The sequence below is a fragment of the Ciconia boyciana genome, chromosome 8, assembly GCF_034638445.1.
Source record: "Ciconia boyciana chromosome 8, ASM3463844v1, whole genome shotgun sequence".
Taxonomy (NCBI): domain Eukaryota; kingdom Metazoa; phylum Chordata; class Aves; order Ciconiiformes; family Ciconiidae; genus Ciconia; species Ciconia boyciana.
In genome coordinates this window covers 42,444,425-42,461,935 of record NC_132941.1, presented here as the reverse complement: position 1 = coordinate 42,461,935, position 17,511 = coordinate 42,444,425, and the positions used below count along the sequence as shown (strand labels likewise).

At 42.6% G+C, this 17,511-nt stretch overlaps 1 protein-coding gene across 7 annotated transcripts in view; it reads left to right on the top strand.

The window, feature by feature from the left end:
• The first annotated feature begins 796 nt into the window (after positions 1-796).
• Positions 797-17,511, top strand: part of KAT6B (lysine acetyltransferase 6B) — a 119,663-nt gene continuing 102,948 nt past the window's right edge. For 3 of the 7 annotated variants that reach the window (XM_072870453.1, XM_072870451.1, XM_072870447.1), the window contains exons 1-2: positions 797-1,111; positions 8,463-9,358. In XM_072870453.1, coding sequence (XP_072726554.1) covers positions 8,738-9,358 — 621 coding nt within the window. In that variant the 5' untranslated portion in view covers positions 797-1,111; positions 8,463-8,737. Of the gene's footprint in view, positions 1,112-1,423; positions 1,506-2,736; positions 2,984-8,462; positions 9,359-17,511 lie in introns of those variants that run through there. The other 4 variants (XM_072870450.1, XM_072870449.1, XM_072870448.1 and 1 more) reach the window with 4 other exon arrangements.

The window sequence follows — 17,511 nt, the reverse complement described above, 5'->3', positions numbered from 1 at the left end:
CTCAGAGATGGGTCATGTTTCAAGTTTGGGAAGATGGGGGGTGTCTAGTTGGTGCTTGTTTGAGTAGATGCTCAGGTAGGTAACTACCTTTTCCTCCCTTGCGTGGTACCCTATGGTATATACCCTATGGTGTTTTATCATGCCGTACTTCGGTGAAAAGCGGTGTTTGCTAGCCATAGCTGAGAAAACCATCATGAGTAGTATTAAAACTTCGACATGGTGAGTGGCCTTTGGCAGCGCGGCTCAAGACAGCATGGAGAAAATGTTTAAATGAGCTTTAAGTCCATATGTGTCCTTTAAAATATATTCCTCATAACACCTTGTTACATTTACAACAAACTCAATGGGAGGACAACATCTGTGATTCGTTCACCCTCCTTTCATCCCTCAGACTAATTATGGTTGCCTCAAACACAGCCCTCTTCCTCCGGACCGAGGAACTGTTCAAGGAAGGATTTGTCAAAGCCTGCCTGTGGTGGTGCTTCCATCGAGACATTTTAAATCGCCCCATATCGGACGAAAATCCCCGCCTAAACCCCCGAGGACGGCGTGAGGGCCCCCCGGGAGGCGGCGGTGACCACTTCCCCTCAGGCCGCCTTCCCGCCCAACGCGCCCCGCAACGGCCACCCGCGCGCCCCGTCCCTCAGCCCCAAACCGCCGCCGCCGCGCTCGCGGCCTGCCGCCGCTGCGGGGACGCGCCTCCCCCCAAACTTTATTGCCTTTTTCCCCCTTTCTCTCCCTCTTTTTTTTTCTTTTCTTTTTTTTTTTTTTGAAAAAGGTGGGGGGAGCTCAATTTCCCACTTGCCAACAGCAGATAAAAAAGTGGGGAGGGACCTCTTCTGTCACAGCCTATGTAGATTAACCTTTCAATTAGCTGTTATCAGGTCCTGTGTCTTAGCACCAGTCCTCGCAATCTGCGTCCGCTCGGCATCGGGAAGGCTGGAGGTCTGGGGTGGGTTTCTGTTTTAATTTCTAAATTAATGATAATTGTTCGTGTGGTTCCCCTCCCCCGCCGTGAGCTGAACGCTTGTGTCTGATCTGCCCGTCCACCTTTTAGTATTTTGGAGTGAGAAGAGGAGCCCCGCGGAGGAGGAGGAGGAGGGGAGACAAGGTATTCTCTCTGTATTCATCTTCTTTTTTCCCCCTCTTGCGAAGGGGCTTAGAGAAGGTAACTGGTGCAATCAATCCGCTGGCTGGGGATTCCCTCCACCCCCTCCCCGGCTCGTCTGGCTCTCCTGGCTGGGTCTCTTCAGTGTGTATGTGTTTGGGGAAGGGGGTGGGGGGAGGTTGTGTTGTTGTTGTGTTCCTGGCTCTGGTTGCAGCCAGGAGAGAGAGCGAGCGAGAGAGCGAGCGAGAGACAGAGAAGGAGCGAGCGAGCGAGAGAGAGAGAGGAGCCGCGATCGCGTTTCAGGGGCAGCACATTCCGCAGGAACCGCTGCTGCAGAAACACACACAGGCAGAGAAAGGAGGTCATTGCAAGCAGAGGGGGGAAACCTGCATCGGAGGTTAGATTCCCAGGAGTTTATGTGGGGGGTAATAGGGAGCATGCGATGGCTTTTGTTTTGCATTGGGTGACAGGCTGCAATTTGCCATAATAACCCCCTTTCCCTCCCCTCTCTCAGTGCAGGGGGCTTGTCACTAGGCTGGGTACTTTTTTTTTCTTTTGCATTGGAGGCTGATGCACGTGTTTGCAGACACTTGTGCTTGGTAAATGCATTGCAATGCTCTGCGTTTTGCAGGGGAGGGGGAGCAGCAGCAGGAGGTGATGGCTGGGCTGGATGGGGTGGGGAGAGGGGGAATGGAGTGGCGGAGGGAGGCAGGGGATGGCTGAGGTTTTTGTGTTGCATGCTCCCACTCTGTCTTTCTGAGGCGGCAATTGTTCCTTCGCAGGCGGGGTGACAGAGAAGTCCCTGTGCTTCGCATGGCGAAACTTGCGGGGACCTGCATGTGGCTGTGGAGCTGGGAGTCATTGTCGCGTCCCCCTTCCCACCCCCTCCTCCCCTCCCTTCGCGGTGCGGGGTGTGTGCGCGCGCGATAAGCGGCTGCCAGCGCCAGCACCTTGGGAGGGTAATGCCGGCAGCGTGCTGTTCCCTCGCGCCCGCCCGGCCGAGCGGCAGGTCTGAGGCACGCGCGTGACGCTCAATATTTAAGGCTGCTTATTAGTGTGTGTCGCGCGCCCGCCCGCCCTGCCGGGCTGGCTCAGGCGGCCGCCGCCTGTGTCTCCTGCTAGCGATCACCCTCTCGAACAAACTTCAGGAGCGGGTGGGGCGGTGGCGGGTGGGGGAGGGTAGCGAGGCCGGGGGGGACCAGACGGACGGCAGCGGTAGCCAACGGGAGGGCGGGCTTGCGAGAACTCGCCTCCGCTTGCGGCGGGTGGCCAATCGCTGGCGCCCGAGGCCCAGCAATGAGGCGGGCCGGGCTGTGGCGGGCGGGCGGGCCATGCGGATGTGTGGCGGCGGTGGCAGCCAATAGCAGCGTCCAGTGCCGCCCTTTCTCCCAGGGAGGCGGGGTTGCGCGTGGAGGGAAGGGGCGTGCCCTGTGATTGACACGCCCTGCCTTCCAATGGGAGAGACAGGCTGGTTGCTGGGCGGAACAGGGCCGGTGTGGGCGGTTGATGGACACGGGCCCGCGGCCTGTGAGCGTGGAGCGGCGTGCGCAGGACGACCCAATGGCGGGCGCCGGTGGGCGGGGCGCGGGGGTAGGTAAGGGTTTAATGAGACTCCATTGGGCTGTAATCAGTGTCATGTCGGATTCACGTTAAGTACAACAGGGCGAAACAAAATGGCGGCGTAGGTGAGGCGAGGCGAGCCGAGCCGCGGCGGTAGGGGGAGTCGCGGCGGCTGCCGGCAGGGGGGCAGCGCAGCAGCGGGGGCAGCCGCCTCGGCGCAGTCTGGCCGCGGGAGCAGGGGAAGAGCCGGCAGCAGGGGGAGCCGCTGCGGCGCCTGGAGGAGGCTCCTCCCCCCGCGGCCCCGGTCCCGCGGAGGTGAGTGGTACCGGGGAGGGGGGGGCCTTCTCAGCCTGCCTCCCGCGGGCGCGGCGGGGGGGGGGCCGGCGCGGCCGCTGCCTCCGGCACCGCCCGCCCGCCGCCCCCGTGGGGTGGGTGCAGGTGCACGCCGTCGCCGTCCTCTCCCGGCTGCCCTGTCCTGCGGGGTCGCCGTGCCCCGGGGAGCAGAGCCTGCGGCTTGGGGTTTCTGTCTTTGAAATGAAAAATCCCGGAGTAAGGCTTGGAGGGTTCAAAAGCCAGCCCCGGCTCGGCCCCTGTCAAATACAACAATGCCTTGACGCTAGGCACTAGGCGTTGCAAATCTCCGTGGCTTGGGTATACTGCAAAAATTTTAAGTGAGTTGGGGAGGGGAGTATTTAAGCCTCTAAAGCCATGTTTCAGAACTGAGGTTCGCATCGTATTTTCTTTGCCCAGACCTCACCTTTAGCATTCTGTCACTGAGCATTGAAAATAACCTGCTCTGCGAAAAGCAAACGAATATCCCTTCTGTTGAAAATTGCTATCCCGAGAAGAAATGTTTTCAGTGAAACCCTCTTCCCAGGTTAACTGCTGGCAGTGAATATTGCCTTCCCGTGCTCCCTGATGTTCTCTAGTACCATATTTTAAAGTGCTCAGAACTTCCATGGAAGAGGGTGGGAAGGGTGAATTTGAGTGACTTTGCTGGTGTCATGTTGTGCTGATGCTGTTTCCTATGGTGATGCTTGCTGCTGTCATGTTGTGAGCTGCTTTTTAGCATATGATCTTAAACTAGCTTGTTGGGGTATCACAGAGTGCGATCACTTCATCAGCTTGATTCACGTGTACCACTTGCACTCCCCACACCCCGAAGTCTTTTGGTGTAGTTTTGAAGTTACTATAATGTCTCCTCATCTGTCTGTTTAAAGCATGTGCAAGGGTCGTTGCCCTTCCTTGTTGTAATTGAAAACTGTATGTTGTATAAAGAATAACACAATAGCTAGCTTCATGATCTGAGTAATTTTAAGAGTGTCATGTGTGCTGGGAGTCCTTGGCAGGATCTGCTTTCTCTCTGTCTCTTTGTAGGTGCATGTATTTTGCAATGAGGAAACAAATATCTTGCCTCTTTTGCATCATTAATTGAGATGGGGGTGGAACACAGAGTTGATTAGCTGCAGAATTCTAAGTAATGGCTTGGAGGAAAGAAAAATGGCAAAAAGCTTACTGAGTGTGATGGCAGTCGTCTTTTCTTCCTCCTCCTGTGCTGCAATCCTTACCTGACCCTGATGCTGCAGCAGAGAGCTGGCCTGCTGCTGCTTCTCCTGAGTGTGTGCAGAGCAGGTAGGAGGGAGCAGAATGAAACTGTACCTCACAGGTCACCGGCAGGTCGCACAAGTTGCTGTCATCCCCACGATTTATTTTTTGGTAGCTGTGTTAACCTCAGTTTTAAAAAATATAACTGCATGTACATTTAAGGCAGCCAAAGCGAGTTTTTAATTAGTTTCTCCAAAAAAAGACTTTAGATTGTATTTTGTGAAATGCTTTTGGATACTTGTGTAATAACTTTTCGTTTTGTTTCGGGGGGGGGCATGGCTAATTTTTTTTTTTAATTGTGTCTTTCTGACTACACAGCTTGTTTTCACAATCTGGATCCCTTGGAAATAATTCCAGATACTAGTTCCGTCTAAAAAAGACCTTATTACAGGATTACAGGATTAGTGATGACATCTGAGATTGACATGTTCAGTCAGTGCATTCTTTAATTAGAATCAGCTGTACAATAGGTGTGTGCTTTATAAAGGGCATATTTGCATTCATTCTAAACCCCAGGCTGCAATTTTGCAACTACTTTGTATTTATCTGATAATTTATGACTTAGGTAAAGGGACAAGCCTTGACTAGAGATGGCTTTTCATGTTTTAAAGGTAACGTATTGTACTTAACCCTCCAAATGCTTATGTTCTGCAGCTCTTCAGTAGCAGACTTGTTAACAGACCTGGTCGGTAATATAGTGCAATCAAACTTTCTCAAATGTTCTTATTTTCAAAAGAAGATACCACAGAGTGTAGAAGCTGAAATATGACATATGACATAGAGCTTAATGACTGTTGCCATAAAACTTGGAAGTGGTCCTGTGCACTTAACAGTCTGGAAAATCTAATCTGTGATTGGATGGGTACCATTGAGGGTTTGATTAAAAGTTGTTTAATTACAAGGGGAAGAAAATTAATAAATAGACATGAGTGCCTGCTACTAATTTATAATCACTCATAAAAATTAGTATTTCCTCAAAATCTGTTTGGGTAAGCATCACACTTTTTATATTAAATGATGTATGACCACCTTTCCGTGGTTTTGGTGAAATTAAGTTCTAAACTTAGAAACCTGAATGTCATTTTGAACTTCTGTGTGTCCTCTTCTCTTGAATCTGGAAAGTTTGTTTCTAAAGCAGTTTGTTTTGTCTTTATCCAGTGGCTCAGCATGTATATATCTCTGTAGTGCCACCTTTGGATCCATCTATCTTAACTTGATTCATGAAAGACTTCTTTAACTTATAGCTCCAGGATCACTGAGCTGAATTATATTGCTGGTAAAGATGTTTGTTATTAAGAGGTTATTCCGAATCTTACGTATGGTAGACCTTGTCATATCAGTTGTGGAGGTCAGGGTGCTACACTTCAAGTACATAGGCAATCAAAGTGGCAGAATAACAGAAACTCTAGGTTGTGGTAAAACAATTCCAAAATTGGATCAGATGAGCTTTGCATCGTTTCCTAAAGCAGAATTAACTTAGAATCTCTTGGAAGGTGTGAATTTAAGATGTCTTGATTTTCCTCTTGAAATATCCTGCCCTGTGTGTTGGAAACTCTGTGCTCCTGCTGATACACTCAACTAGTGTTGATTTAGTAGGCGCTAGTATGCAGGAGGCTGTATTACACATAGGGAGATTTAAGTAAATAAGTAAAAATGTAGTTCTGAATGTATATTGCTGTGAAATTCCTGTACCAAGCAGCAGACTTTATGTGAAGGTATAGGTTTATGCTCACCTTTTGCCACAGTCACTGGCCAATAAAAATTCCTGTAACCCACAAGTTATAGCATTTATACTGAAATGTTCATCGCTGTCCAGGTGCTTGGAACAGACCCTGCACTGTGTGTTCTGGAATTTAATGGAAGTGATGTGGTTGCTTGTATGAAATTTAATACAACAGTACTGCAGTAGGTTTAAAAATGAGGCAAGTACGTCTGACTCAGCAAATGCAGTGCTCAGCATTTAATTAAGTACTATCTTCATGAAGACTCATAGTAGAACAGCCTAACTAACTTTCAGACTTAAAAGCAGCTTTCTAGGAATCTGGGGCTTTACATGTAGCTACAGAGAACTTCCAGATCTATAGGCAGAGTGTATAAAATAGTCTCAATGTGAATGAGCCTCCACTATATATAGAGTTCTGCTTTGTTGTATTATTGTATTTTCAGTGTCAGAGTTGTGAGAGAATTTGTAGGATTCATAGTACCATGGAAACTGTTTTTCTTCCCTATATTTGTCTGCATTTTGCAGCTACAGTGTTATTTTGGAATTATCTGAAAACAGTGAATATAAACAATGCTGTTAGGGAAAGAATGGCTTTTGCTAGCTGGATTAAATTAAAATGTCTGTTTACAGAACAAGTTATTGTTTTATTACAAATACTTGAAATACACAGAACTGTTATCAAATATAACTTGCATGAATACAGACTGGAAGCAAGAAACAGGATCCAATCTACGTAGATCAATAGGGTTCAGTATGAGAGCCAATTAAACATTCAGGCTCTGCATTTGTATCAGGAATGTGTCTCTTCATTCTGGTAGTCAGTTGAACTTTCATATTTATGAATCTGAAAATGCTTAAGCTTCAGTCAAACCTAAAGAATGACAAATTCGTAAAATGAATTGATTAATATTTCTACTATTTGGGTATAGAAGAATTTTATATTCACCAATAATCAGCTGCTCTTTTGTTACTAATTCTGTTGTGTAGGTGTAATAATGTGTGAAACATGATCTGGAGTTTATATTTAAGAGATTTTTGAGGGGGTAGAGGGAGGAGAAGGTATGGGACCAAAAGTGGTTTTTGTATTCACTCTCTTAACAGTTGCAGAGGAATCTTTTTAACAAGCTGAAAATAATTTAGATTACTGCATCAATTCAGTTTTTTTCCTACTTGTAATTTACTCAAGTTTTAAACATGATTGAAATGCAAGATGACTTGAATAAATGAATAAAAATGAGGTCCAAGACTTGGGTAATCATAGATATTATTGTTAGTTATAGGCTGCTTGCCGTAGCTTTGTAAATGTAGTTTCAGATTAACTAAGTTTTAGATTTTGCTGTGAAACTGGTGAATCTTCTATTTTTTATAAGACAACCCATTTCTTGAGAATGAAGATTTTCTTCTTCTGGTTTTTATTTATTTTCCTTTTATTTGAAGTAATTCTAAAATTCTGTTAATGTCTTCAGAAATTCTCCCTCGCATTTCATGGCAGAAAAAACTAATACCTCAAATACGTTTGTTTATTCATTAGGTGACTACTGTCTTAGTTGAATTTGTGTGTCTTTTTTTTTTTTTCATGTACTGTCCTGCAGAATGAGTAAACTCCTATCAAGATGTTCTTTCAGGTTTCTTATATAAGTTTTTGTAGCCACTGAATTTTCTATTGGAGTGATATATTCCATAATAAGTAAAGAACATTGTTTGTTAAACTGTGACAAAATATGTTTTGGTGACTCATGTGACCTCTTTATATGTCTTCATGCTGACAGGGTATTTGTGTGAAAATGCCTCCTGTTACTTCATTTTCACTTCTGTTTCTAAGAGGTTGTATAAAAAATGTGTGCCTCTCTACTGCACACCTTAGAATGAGAAGTGCCTTTGTGATTCGTTTCTGTATTGTAGGGTACTTAAGTGTTAATGAAGGATGTAATACTGGTAACTTAGTTCTGATATTTTGCTTTTGGTTTTTCCAAGTTGCATAATCAACATGTGGCATGGCACTTACAGATGGCATACTGTAAGAAATGGCAGTGGTTAATAATTTGATTTTCATTGGTTGAGGATCTTTTTTTTGTTTGGTTTCTTTTTGTGCAGGTATAATCCATGCAGATAGTAATTTTCTTATACCAGTAGGTCTAGAAATGATTTGTAGACAGTTTGTTTCAGATAATATTTTCAGATCTCTGGCTTAATGGAAATTGTCCAACAAGTCAGTAGTAGGTTAAGTGTTGGGGCAATGGAATTCAGGAAAACTAAATCCACTGAATATTATGAGAAGTAGAAGGATTTTATGATGACTTGTTTGGTGTGGGGTGGGAACTGGTGAACATTTCATGTAATCTCACAAAGATTTTTGCATACTTCAGCATCTACAGTATGAATGCATGTCTGAATGCGTTCTGTTTCTTTCTACTACTTCAGCATTAACTGTATTCTCTCCCTGCCTCTTCTTTTTTCTTTTTAAAGGTTGCAACAAACATTCATGTAAGGATGTACTGGTATCATCACGAATGAATCTCTTCTACCTTTCCTTAACAGTAAAGTAATTGGAAGTTTCAGTCAGCAGATATTTCCCTGCCTTTTCCGACTCCTCAGGATGGATATTTTTGAGATACATCCAAGCAGTGTGTGGAATCCTTTGATTTGTGTTTGAGGTGTGAACAACCTCTGAAAAATCTGCTAAAAGGATAAGGAGGAATCTCTATGGGTAACCCTTGGCTGGAAACAATTATTGGTCAACCATGGTAAAACTTGCCAACCCTCTTTATACGGAGTGGATTCTTGAAGCTATACAAAAAGTTAAAAAGCAAAAGCAAAGGCCTTCTGAAGAGAGAATATGTCATGCTGTTTGTGCTTCCCATGGATTAGATAAGAAGACTGTTTCGGAACAGTTGGAACTTAGTGTTCAAGATGGTTCTATTCTTAAAGTTACCAACAAAGGCCTTGCATCCTACAAGGACCCAGATAATCCTGGACGGTTTTCATCTGTTAAACCTGGCACTATTCCTAAATCTGTTAAGGGATCTAGAGGAGCTTGTAATGAGCTTCGTAATGTGGATTGGAATAAACTCCTGAGAAGAGCAATTGAAGGGCTTCAAGAACCAAATGGCTCCTCCCTGAAAAACATAGAGAAGTATTTGAGAAGTCAAAATGACCTAGCAAATATTTTCAACAATCCTGCCTTTCAGCAGAGGTTGCGTCTGGGGGCCAAACGTGCTGTGAACAATGGGAGATTACTGAAGGATGGACCTCAGTATAGAGTGAATTATGGCAGTTTGGAAAGCAAAGGAGCTCCGAAATACTCCAGCACTTTCCCAGCTTCTCTTCCACCTGTCAGCCTTCTACCCCATGAAAAAGACCAGGTAAGTCTGAAAAGTGAGAGCAAATGTAGTAATGCAAAAATGATTCTTGTTGTTCTTTGTTTATTTGCCTAATGCAAAAATAATGATTCTTCTTGTTCTTTATTTACCCGTTTAAATGTATATAAGTGAGGATGCAGGTCAAAGATTCATGCAGAATCAGTTCTGGTAAAGGAAGTTTACTTAGCTCCCTATGTCCTGCCATTCTGCATTGGATAGTTTGCTCCTTGGATTTTCAGTGGATAAACAGAGCAGCAGGGAAGAGTACAGCTGTACGCTCTGTTCTAGGTGCAAAATTGTTCTGTTTTGCCTGGTGTTGCTGAAATCTGCAATGTGATTTGATTGTGGCCCTTTACCTTCATTTTACACCTGGATGTGCTGATTTTCTTGTAGCTTGAACACCACCTGAAATACTACCAGTAGAACTTTCGATATTTAAGACTGTTAGAATTATTATTTTTAAAGATATTTGTATGTAGATACTTAGCTTTAAAACTACAGTTAATAGGAACTGGAGTTAATGGAAATATTCTAGGAATATAAGTGAAGGTGTCAGAGCGACAAATTGAGCTAAACTGCAGAATCCTCCTCCTATTTCAGGTTTGTTGGACTTCCTACACGGGCTTATTTTTGCTAGTATTTTGGCCTTGTTTTCAGGTTAGTTATTCACAGGGTTTAAGCCTTGAGGGAGAAGGGGTGTCAATTAGTGTTTTGTTTATGAAAGGATAGTGTCAAAGACATGTCTGTAGGCATTCTTTGATCATTCCCCATTTAGTATGGTGAAGTGTGTTTTGAATTTTCAGTGTACTTGGAAAAAAGCTACCTGTTCTACTTGAATTGGGTTACTTAGAATATTTGTAAGTTGGTGGCTTGTTCCCCTCCACCCACCCTACCCCCATCCCCACCCCCCGCACTTCTCAGGGGTAAAGTTTGGTGGCAGTTCTCTTTGGCATGGAGCAACCCAGACAACTTTGCAATTGTAGAGGTGCCATCAGTGTGTCCTAGAAAATGTATGATGGTTTTCACTCACCTTTTTCCTTCAACTGCTTGTAAGGCACTGAAGGGTGCAGAGTAGAAAGTGCTGGTGTTAGAAATATTTCGTGAAGTCTACAAGAACAGTTGTTTGTGGAATTGTCAGAGGTGACACTACAAATGTTGGTAGCTGTAGGTTGATTTTTGTGAGCTTCTCTAAATGTATGTTGAATATGATTGCTTTTATATGTGGATGTCTATCTATTTCTGTCAAATTGGACTTCTTGGGTATTTGAAGGATGCATGGAGCTTCACGCTCAATCATCAGAATGGAAATTCAGAAGTGTTGCTTACTGTGCAATTACTGCTGTAGCCATACACTATAAAGATTTAATTACTTGTAGCGATAAAGCTGTCTGTTGTTTAAGTACTTTCAGAGATTCTTCTGTAATTCTGATACTCTAGTGGCATGAAAAACTTCAAGGATGGAATACTGAGCAACCAAAATAGTTTAATACTATGATGCTTCACATGAATTCTGTGGAAACAAAAATCTCCCTTGTTAGGCTACCTACTGGGACTGGCATCCATTGCAAGGAATGTTAGTTGGGTCACGGTGCTGAAAAAGCCGTTACTGCCATACTAAAATACTGGTATAAGGATAAATCTGTCTTTTAGAAGTTAGCCAAACAAATCTGTTCTCTAGCAAGTGCTTTGGCAAGAAATAAGCTTTCATTTGGGTGCCTCAAAATTAGCAGTGTGACTTGCGTGTTTAAAAACTGTTCGGCATACACTCTTTTCTGACAAAAATAGTTTTGATGTGAGGTTGGCGAGTCAGTAGTTGCATATCAGTGTAGTGCACTGCTTAGTTGTACTAGTTGTGGCACAGGTTACTGGGCAAATATATATAGACTTGGTTTAAACATGGGATTTTTGCTCGTCTTCAAGCTGTATGGCTTTAAGTACACTTTAAGGACAGTTCTGAAAGTAACTGTAAATAGGTGTCTCTTATTGGGATGCGACTGCATGTTCATTTGAAATTGATGGTAACTCATGAGAAAGCAGAATAACACTGCAGGAAGACTTAGGCTATTTTTATTGGAGGTATTTAAGTGGCAGTATGGGGGATGTCGAGATTATTTATTGAATCTTATACAATAAAATGTAGCCAACTGTTATCTCTCAGGAATGGCTAGTCTCTGAAGAAATTGGTGTATTTTAAAGTTTCTTTGGCTGTTTATATAGCTAGCATAAGCAAGAGCTGCATTTTTGTTTGGGTGGCTCTGTTTGTTTGGGTTTTTTGTTTTTAAATATGAGAGGCGAAGTTCAAGTATCTCTTCTGTTGGCTTTCCTTAAGGAGAAGAAAGAACAGGAGGATGTGCAGAATTCTGTTCAGATGACTGTGGAAGTTTAATTTTGACTTTTTTAATGCATAATTAACATCTCATCAGGATGAGACAGTTAAAAGATTTAGTACATTAGAAGTGTATCAGAGCTCTCTCTTTGGCAATCTGAACTTTCATGCTCATAGTACCAAATGCAGACTCTGAACCATTCTTTCTGAGTGAGTAAAAGGTGATCAGAAGAGATATAGTACTGCCTGTGTGTGGGTTTGGGTTTTTTTTGTGGTTTTTATTTTTGGTGTGGGGTTTTTTGTGGTGGTGTGGTGTGTTGTGTGTGTGGTGTGGTGTGGTTTTTTTTTTTTTTCCTTCTCCACCCTCTGCTCTCCCCTTTTCCCCTCCACTCCTCCAAAGGCATTGGAATATCTAGTGCACTGAGAAGATAGATACAAGTGCAATGCAGTGCTGCTGAAATTAGTTTTGTAGACCTGGAGCCTTGACTGTGTTATGGGGGTGTTGAGTGTTTTGCATTCGATGAAACACTCACATGGAACAGGGAGCTGGAAGTGCTAAGTTTTCCTCTTGGTGGTGATGATATGGAAGTGCTTTTCTTGTCTTCGTATTAACTGGGTGATCCAACGCAACTAGATAGAGTTCTCTTGTTTCATTAGATGTAGAAATAGCTGCAGTTAGTTACAACAATATAGTTTGTATTGCCATGTTTCCTCCTGTTATCCATAGGGCTGGAAGGAAGCATTTGTGTAAGAATGATTATGTTTCCTTCAAGTATTATCCTGACTTCTCTGGATTTGAGCAAAGGTGTGTCAACTCTGAGTTACAGGAAGGGTAAGTATGCAGTGCAGCTGTTTAAATCTTCTCTTCCTCCACCCCTTTTCATTCTTTAGTGTGTGTGGAGGGTTGCTTTTTCACTTTTGCATGAAGAGATGCAAGCACAAGGCTCACAGGAAGGATCGATTCCATTGGAAGGTCAGTAGCTGTCATCAGCTATATGGTGTCCAGGCTGTACATCATATAAAGTGTAATGAGTAGTATAAATTACATTTCAAAAGGACATCGCAGTTATGTTAAATATTCTGGTGGTTACATTAAGGTAGATGTTTACTTGATGTGGATGGGTAACTTGAGTCAAAGCACTTCAGAAGATGCCTGTTTTAAAGTGTTAAATTGGTGTGTCAAAGGACCAGCCTCCAGCCAGAAGTGGAGCTGCCTTAACAATGGAGGGAAACTGCAAACAGTGGTGTCCTTTAGGATGAAGACTTGTAATGTTTTTTTTCTTTCTTGCAAATGAAAAGCAAAAACCACTCACACAAGAAAGCAGAAAAAGAAGGAAATTTGTTGCTCAGTAGTTTGATCTTGTGCACTTCACTATATTGCAGTGCATAGTTAGTTTTAACAATTTAACTGCTCTTATGCGTTCTTCCTTATGTTCAGAGTATCTTGCATAGCTATCTTCTTTCTTGCACTTCACACCTTCTCTCGCCCAGCATCTTCTGAAAAGGGCTGTATGAGTATGTTAATCAGAAAATGCAGTGTAAAAACTGATAACGTAGTAGGAAAGGGTGTGAACAGAGGGGAAAATCAACCTTAACATGTTGAGTGATACTTAGCTTTTTGATATGCCTTTGATGCATTAAAGTACACTTCTGGAAATGCAACAGTAAAGTGGTATTTAAAAGTTACGGTTAGTCTTTAAATGGGTGTTTAATTTCTCTTTAATGGTGTCAGTTGTAGAATGGCAATATTGGTGGTGGTTTCTGTGCGTGCAGGCATGCGTTGTGTTGTTCCTTGTCTTCCTTGTCACTTGGACAAGCTCTAGGAAGGTTCTGCAGCTTGGGAACTGCATGAAACCAACTAGGTCTTAGGAGTTAGCTATCTCCTGAGCACAAATGCTGTGTGACTATAAATCCGAAGAAGCGGATGTTTGTAGGCTGTAGACAGCTCCTTATTTACTTAATTTTAAACATAATTTAAAAGGATAAATCCAGCTTTAAAAGGTGAAGAGGCAATGGCCATTGTACCATTTTCAGAGGACTGGGGGAATGTGTAGTATATCTTAGTGGTTACATCTTTGCTATGTTTGGAATAATTACTGCTTAAAGTATACTTTGAAAGATGCAGTGCAAATGGAGGTGACTTGATCCATGCAGCATTTTCTTGGTCTTCCTGAACACTCTCTTGAACAGCTCAGCAACTATATTAATAGTTGTTTCCATCTGATTCTTGGCATGAAAATTTTTATTAATCCCCCTTTCAGTTTGTCTTTCTAAGCTGACTTTCATGCAAAATCAAACTTGTTTTATTAATTTTTCATACTCTGAACTCCTATCTAATTTTGTATTCACTGGCCTACGTACATTTAGCTTTTCAAAGTGTAACTTGGCATGGGTTAAATTTCAGTTTGCTGGTATGTAGCTTGTGCCAGTGCAGACACTGGGTGTTCCTCCTTCTGTCTTTCAGGCAAAGGGCCAATCTATAGAGAATTGCTTTTTTGGCACTCAGGCTCCTCCCTGCTCAGTTTTTCAGCTTCCTGCCTTCCTGTAGGTAGGCATCAAGAGACTGTTGGCTGAGATTTCTTTTGCTTGCTCTACTGTGTTCCCTCTGGCCTCTAGATGTTCCACTGAGCAGAAACAGAAAAGTTAGGCAGAAAGGAAGTGCTACACAATGTATCTTATCGATTTTACACATAAGGGGATATTCATAATGCCTAACTCTGGAGCTGGCTTTAAGTGGAGTCTGTGCTCTTGAGGCTGAGTCTGAGCACCAAACAGTGATAGGTAAGTTTCTGTAAGAGTGTCTGCAGTGCTACAGTTGAAGAGACTGTAGACAGAGGTATGAAAAAAGAAAAATGAAATCTAGGCTTGAACTTCATCAATCTGTAAAATACTATTGTCTTTAGAGACAACCTGTGTTTCTCCCCTCATAACATCTTCATGGTGACAAAAGACTGAGGCATGTTAGCTGCTTGACAAACACTAGCTCTCATGTTTGTGCTTCTCGTTATCTCAATTCACAAGATACCTTTATTTCTTGGAAGGGTGGCCTGCACCTCAGTGCATGTAGCTCTTGTCTTGAAGTTCTGGGATGACTGCTAGGTGCTGCTATTCTCTCTCATTTGTCTGCTGTCCCTGTAGCTTCTGAAATGCTAAAATAACCAACTCCATGCATAAGCCAAGTGAAAGCTTACAAATGGATCCTATTCATGCTTGAGATACTGGAGCTTACCAGTAATTGAAGAATGACTTACCCCATCTTTTGAGCATTTAAAACTGAAGTGGAAAAGTCTTGTCATTCCGTATTGTGGAGAAGCAGTTCATACCGTGGTAGATAATATATCAGGCTTTTGCGGCTTTTTTTGTATTTTATGATTTAGCACATTTGGATCTAACCAAGAAGTGGGCTTGTAAAAATTTTCTTGAATTGTATGGTGGGAGGGAAATTAAAAACTGCTGTTTCCTAAGTTAGATTGGTCTGCTTATTCATAAGGTGGGGCAGGGGGGGAGGATGGGTTCCAATTTCTGATGTCAGTGACTTGGTTTCTGCAAACAGGTAACCTGTCTGCAGTTTCCTATAGAACCATGAGGGAAGACCCTATTCATCCGGTTTTCCCCAAGCTGGGTATTTTGGAACATAGTTCTGCATGATGTGCTCATGATTCTTGCTTACTGCAAGGAGTGATTCCAAATCTTATACTGCAAGCTGTTTAGTCCTAAGACTTGCTAAAATTTTATTCTCTTGGTAGTTTCTCTTCAAAATTAATTGGTGTGATGTACTGCAGTGAGTCCTGTATTGAAACTGACAGCAATGAGTTAAAGAAATCCTGTGTAGTTCCAGCAGTTCTGTTTGTGTTTGTTCATCTATGCTATTTTCTGTGAACTCTTCTGTCTTAACTGGGAGTGACATGTGATTCCTAAACTGCAGTTAGAGGTTTTACTTTTTGCATTTTTCCTCCAAGATTAATTTTTCTTTAACTACTGAGTACATGGAGATCTCCTTTGTCAAGATTCCTTCTAGAATATAGAAATACCAGAAGTCTGCCTTAGATATAAGAACTACCTTGCATATTTTCTCAGTGCCGAATCCTTACTTACCTTAAGTGTCTTTCCTCTTCTATGTTCAATAATAGTGATAGTCTTGACTCAGGTGTTTTTCCTGTGGCAGCTGAAATGTGATAATTCCATGTTGTTTCTTGTTGTTGCAGGAACTTTGATATAAAACAAGTGATGAAGAACCTTGATAACTTGCAGTTGAGGTTGTCTGCTATTTTTGACAGATGATTTTTTTTCTCAAGAAAGATCCCCAGGTGTAGATCAACTGCTAATCAACCGTAGTTTTCCAATTTGGTGGTTGGAAATGGCAAAAGACTTTCACTTTTGGAAGAATTTCAAGCTAGCATTGAGAAAATAATTACTCAATTGGTGTAAAAGTCATCTTAACAACTTTGAATTAATTTATAGTCCTATTAGCATCTTCTTTCAAAGGGTAACTCTATTCTCTGTTTTCAGGACTATATTTGCCTGGGTATAAGGACAGACACATAGTTCCTATGATTGTGAGGGCCTGTTTCAAATCAGGACAGTAGGACTCTTTGGAACCAAATCGAGGGAGTTGTTGTTGTGTACTGGAACAACACTATCAGGGCTCAGATTGTGGCTGTAGAATTTTGAGGATGACACACATCAGATCAGGCACCACTTAACTGACAGATCCAGTGCTGTCCTTTGTGGTTACCTGATAAGAGACAAACCAACTTTTAAACTAGCATGATTTCCTTTGGTTGCAAAATCACTTGTGTGTGTGTGGTGGTGGTGGTGTTTTTCCCTGTCTGCTTAATTCCTCATTGAGGGAAGTTATAACTGGTGTCACTTAAATTTTTCCATTTTTCCATGGGTGTGTTTCCTCCCCCCCCCCCCCAGGCTTCAGGTTCTTGCAGAAGAGCTTAAAAGTTTCAAATTTGCAGGCATAGACAGCCTTCTTACAATATGAATGGTGTGAACTGTTAAAGGGATGTCTGTGTAGGCAACTACAGGGCTGCTGCATTTAGTTCTAGGTTTGTGCGGATTATTGTGACTTCAGGTTGTGCTGTAGAGAAGATGTTGCATAAGGAAGAATTCCTTGGGGGGGAGTGAAAATGCAGACTTGTAAATTGTCAACTCTTGTCTCTGCAGTAATCAATACACATGTACAGGAATTTCTGCTTTCTCAAGTGTCTTGGCTCTAGGGCAGCGAGTCCGATTTATTTCCCCTTGTGGTTGTGGTGGTACAGCCCATCAGTTACCAACTAATGCAGTACTAGGTGGCGTAGGCTTGAGACTTCTGTTTTTAATTACAAGTAGGACTCTGGCACAGGAGAAAAGCTGTGTATGATCTCAGCAAAGTTTTCTGGGAGGTAAGGCTGATGTTTCCTCATCTAGGAAGAATCTTTAATAGAGTGGGGGCTAGCATAAGCTGTGATAAGTTTGCCACATTTTCCACAAGCTCTCCAGTTTTTAATTTCATCACCAGTGGTGTTTTGAAGTTGGCTTCAGTTTCACAGCTCTGTTTTTTTCTGAAATAATGAAAATGACTGACTGTAGTTTTAGGAATTAATTTTTATGTAATGTCCATGTATCCATGGCAACATTAACTAGCAGTGTTTGCATTTGGCTCAATAAAAGACAAATGTCAGTGGCACCCATGTTTCAGACATTGAGTACACATAGTTCTTAACTAACGAATAAGTAGTTACAAGTAACAGTTGAAAGGAGTGTACTCAAGATAAAGTTATCATGGAAGTGTAGAATTTTGTGTAGAAGTGTAGAAAGTGAAATCTTTGTGTGGGACTGT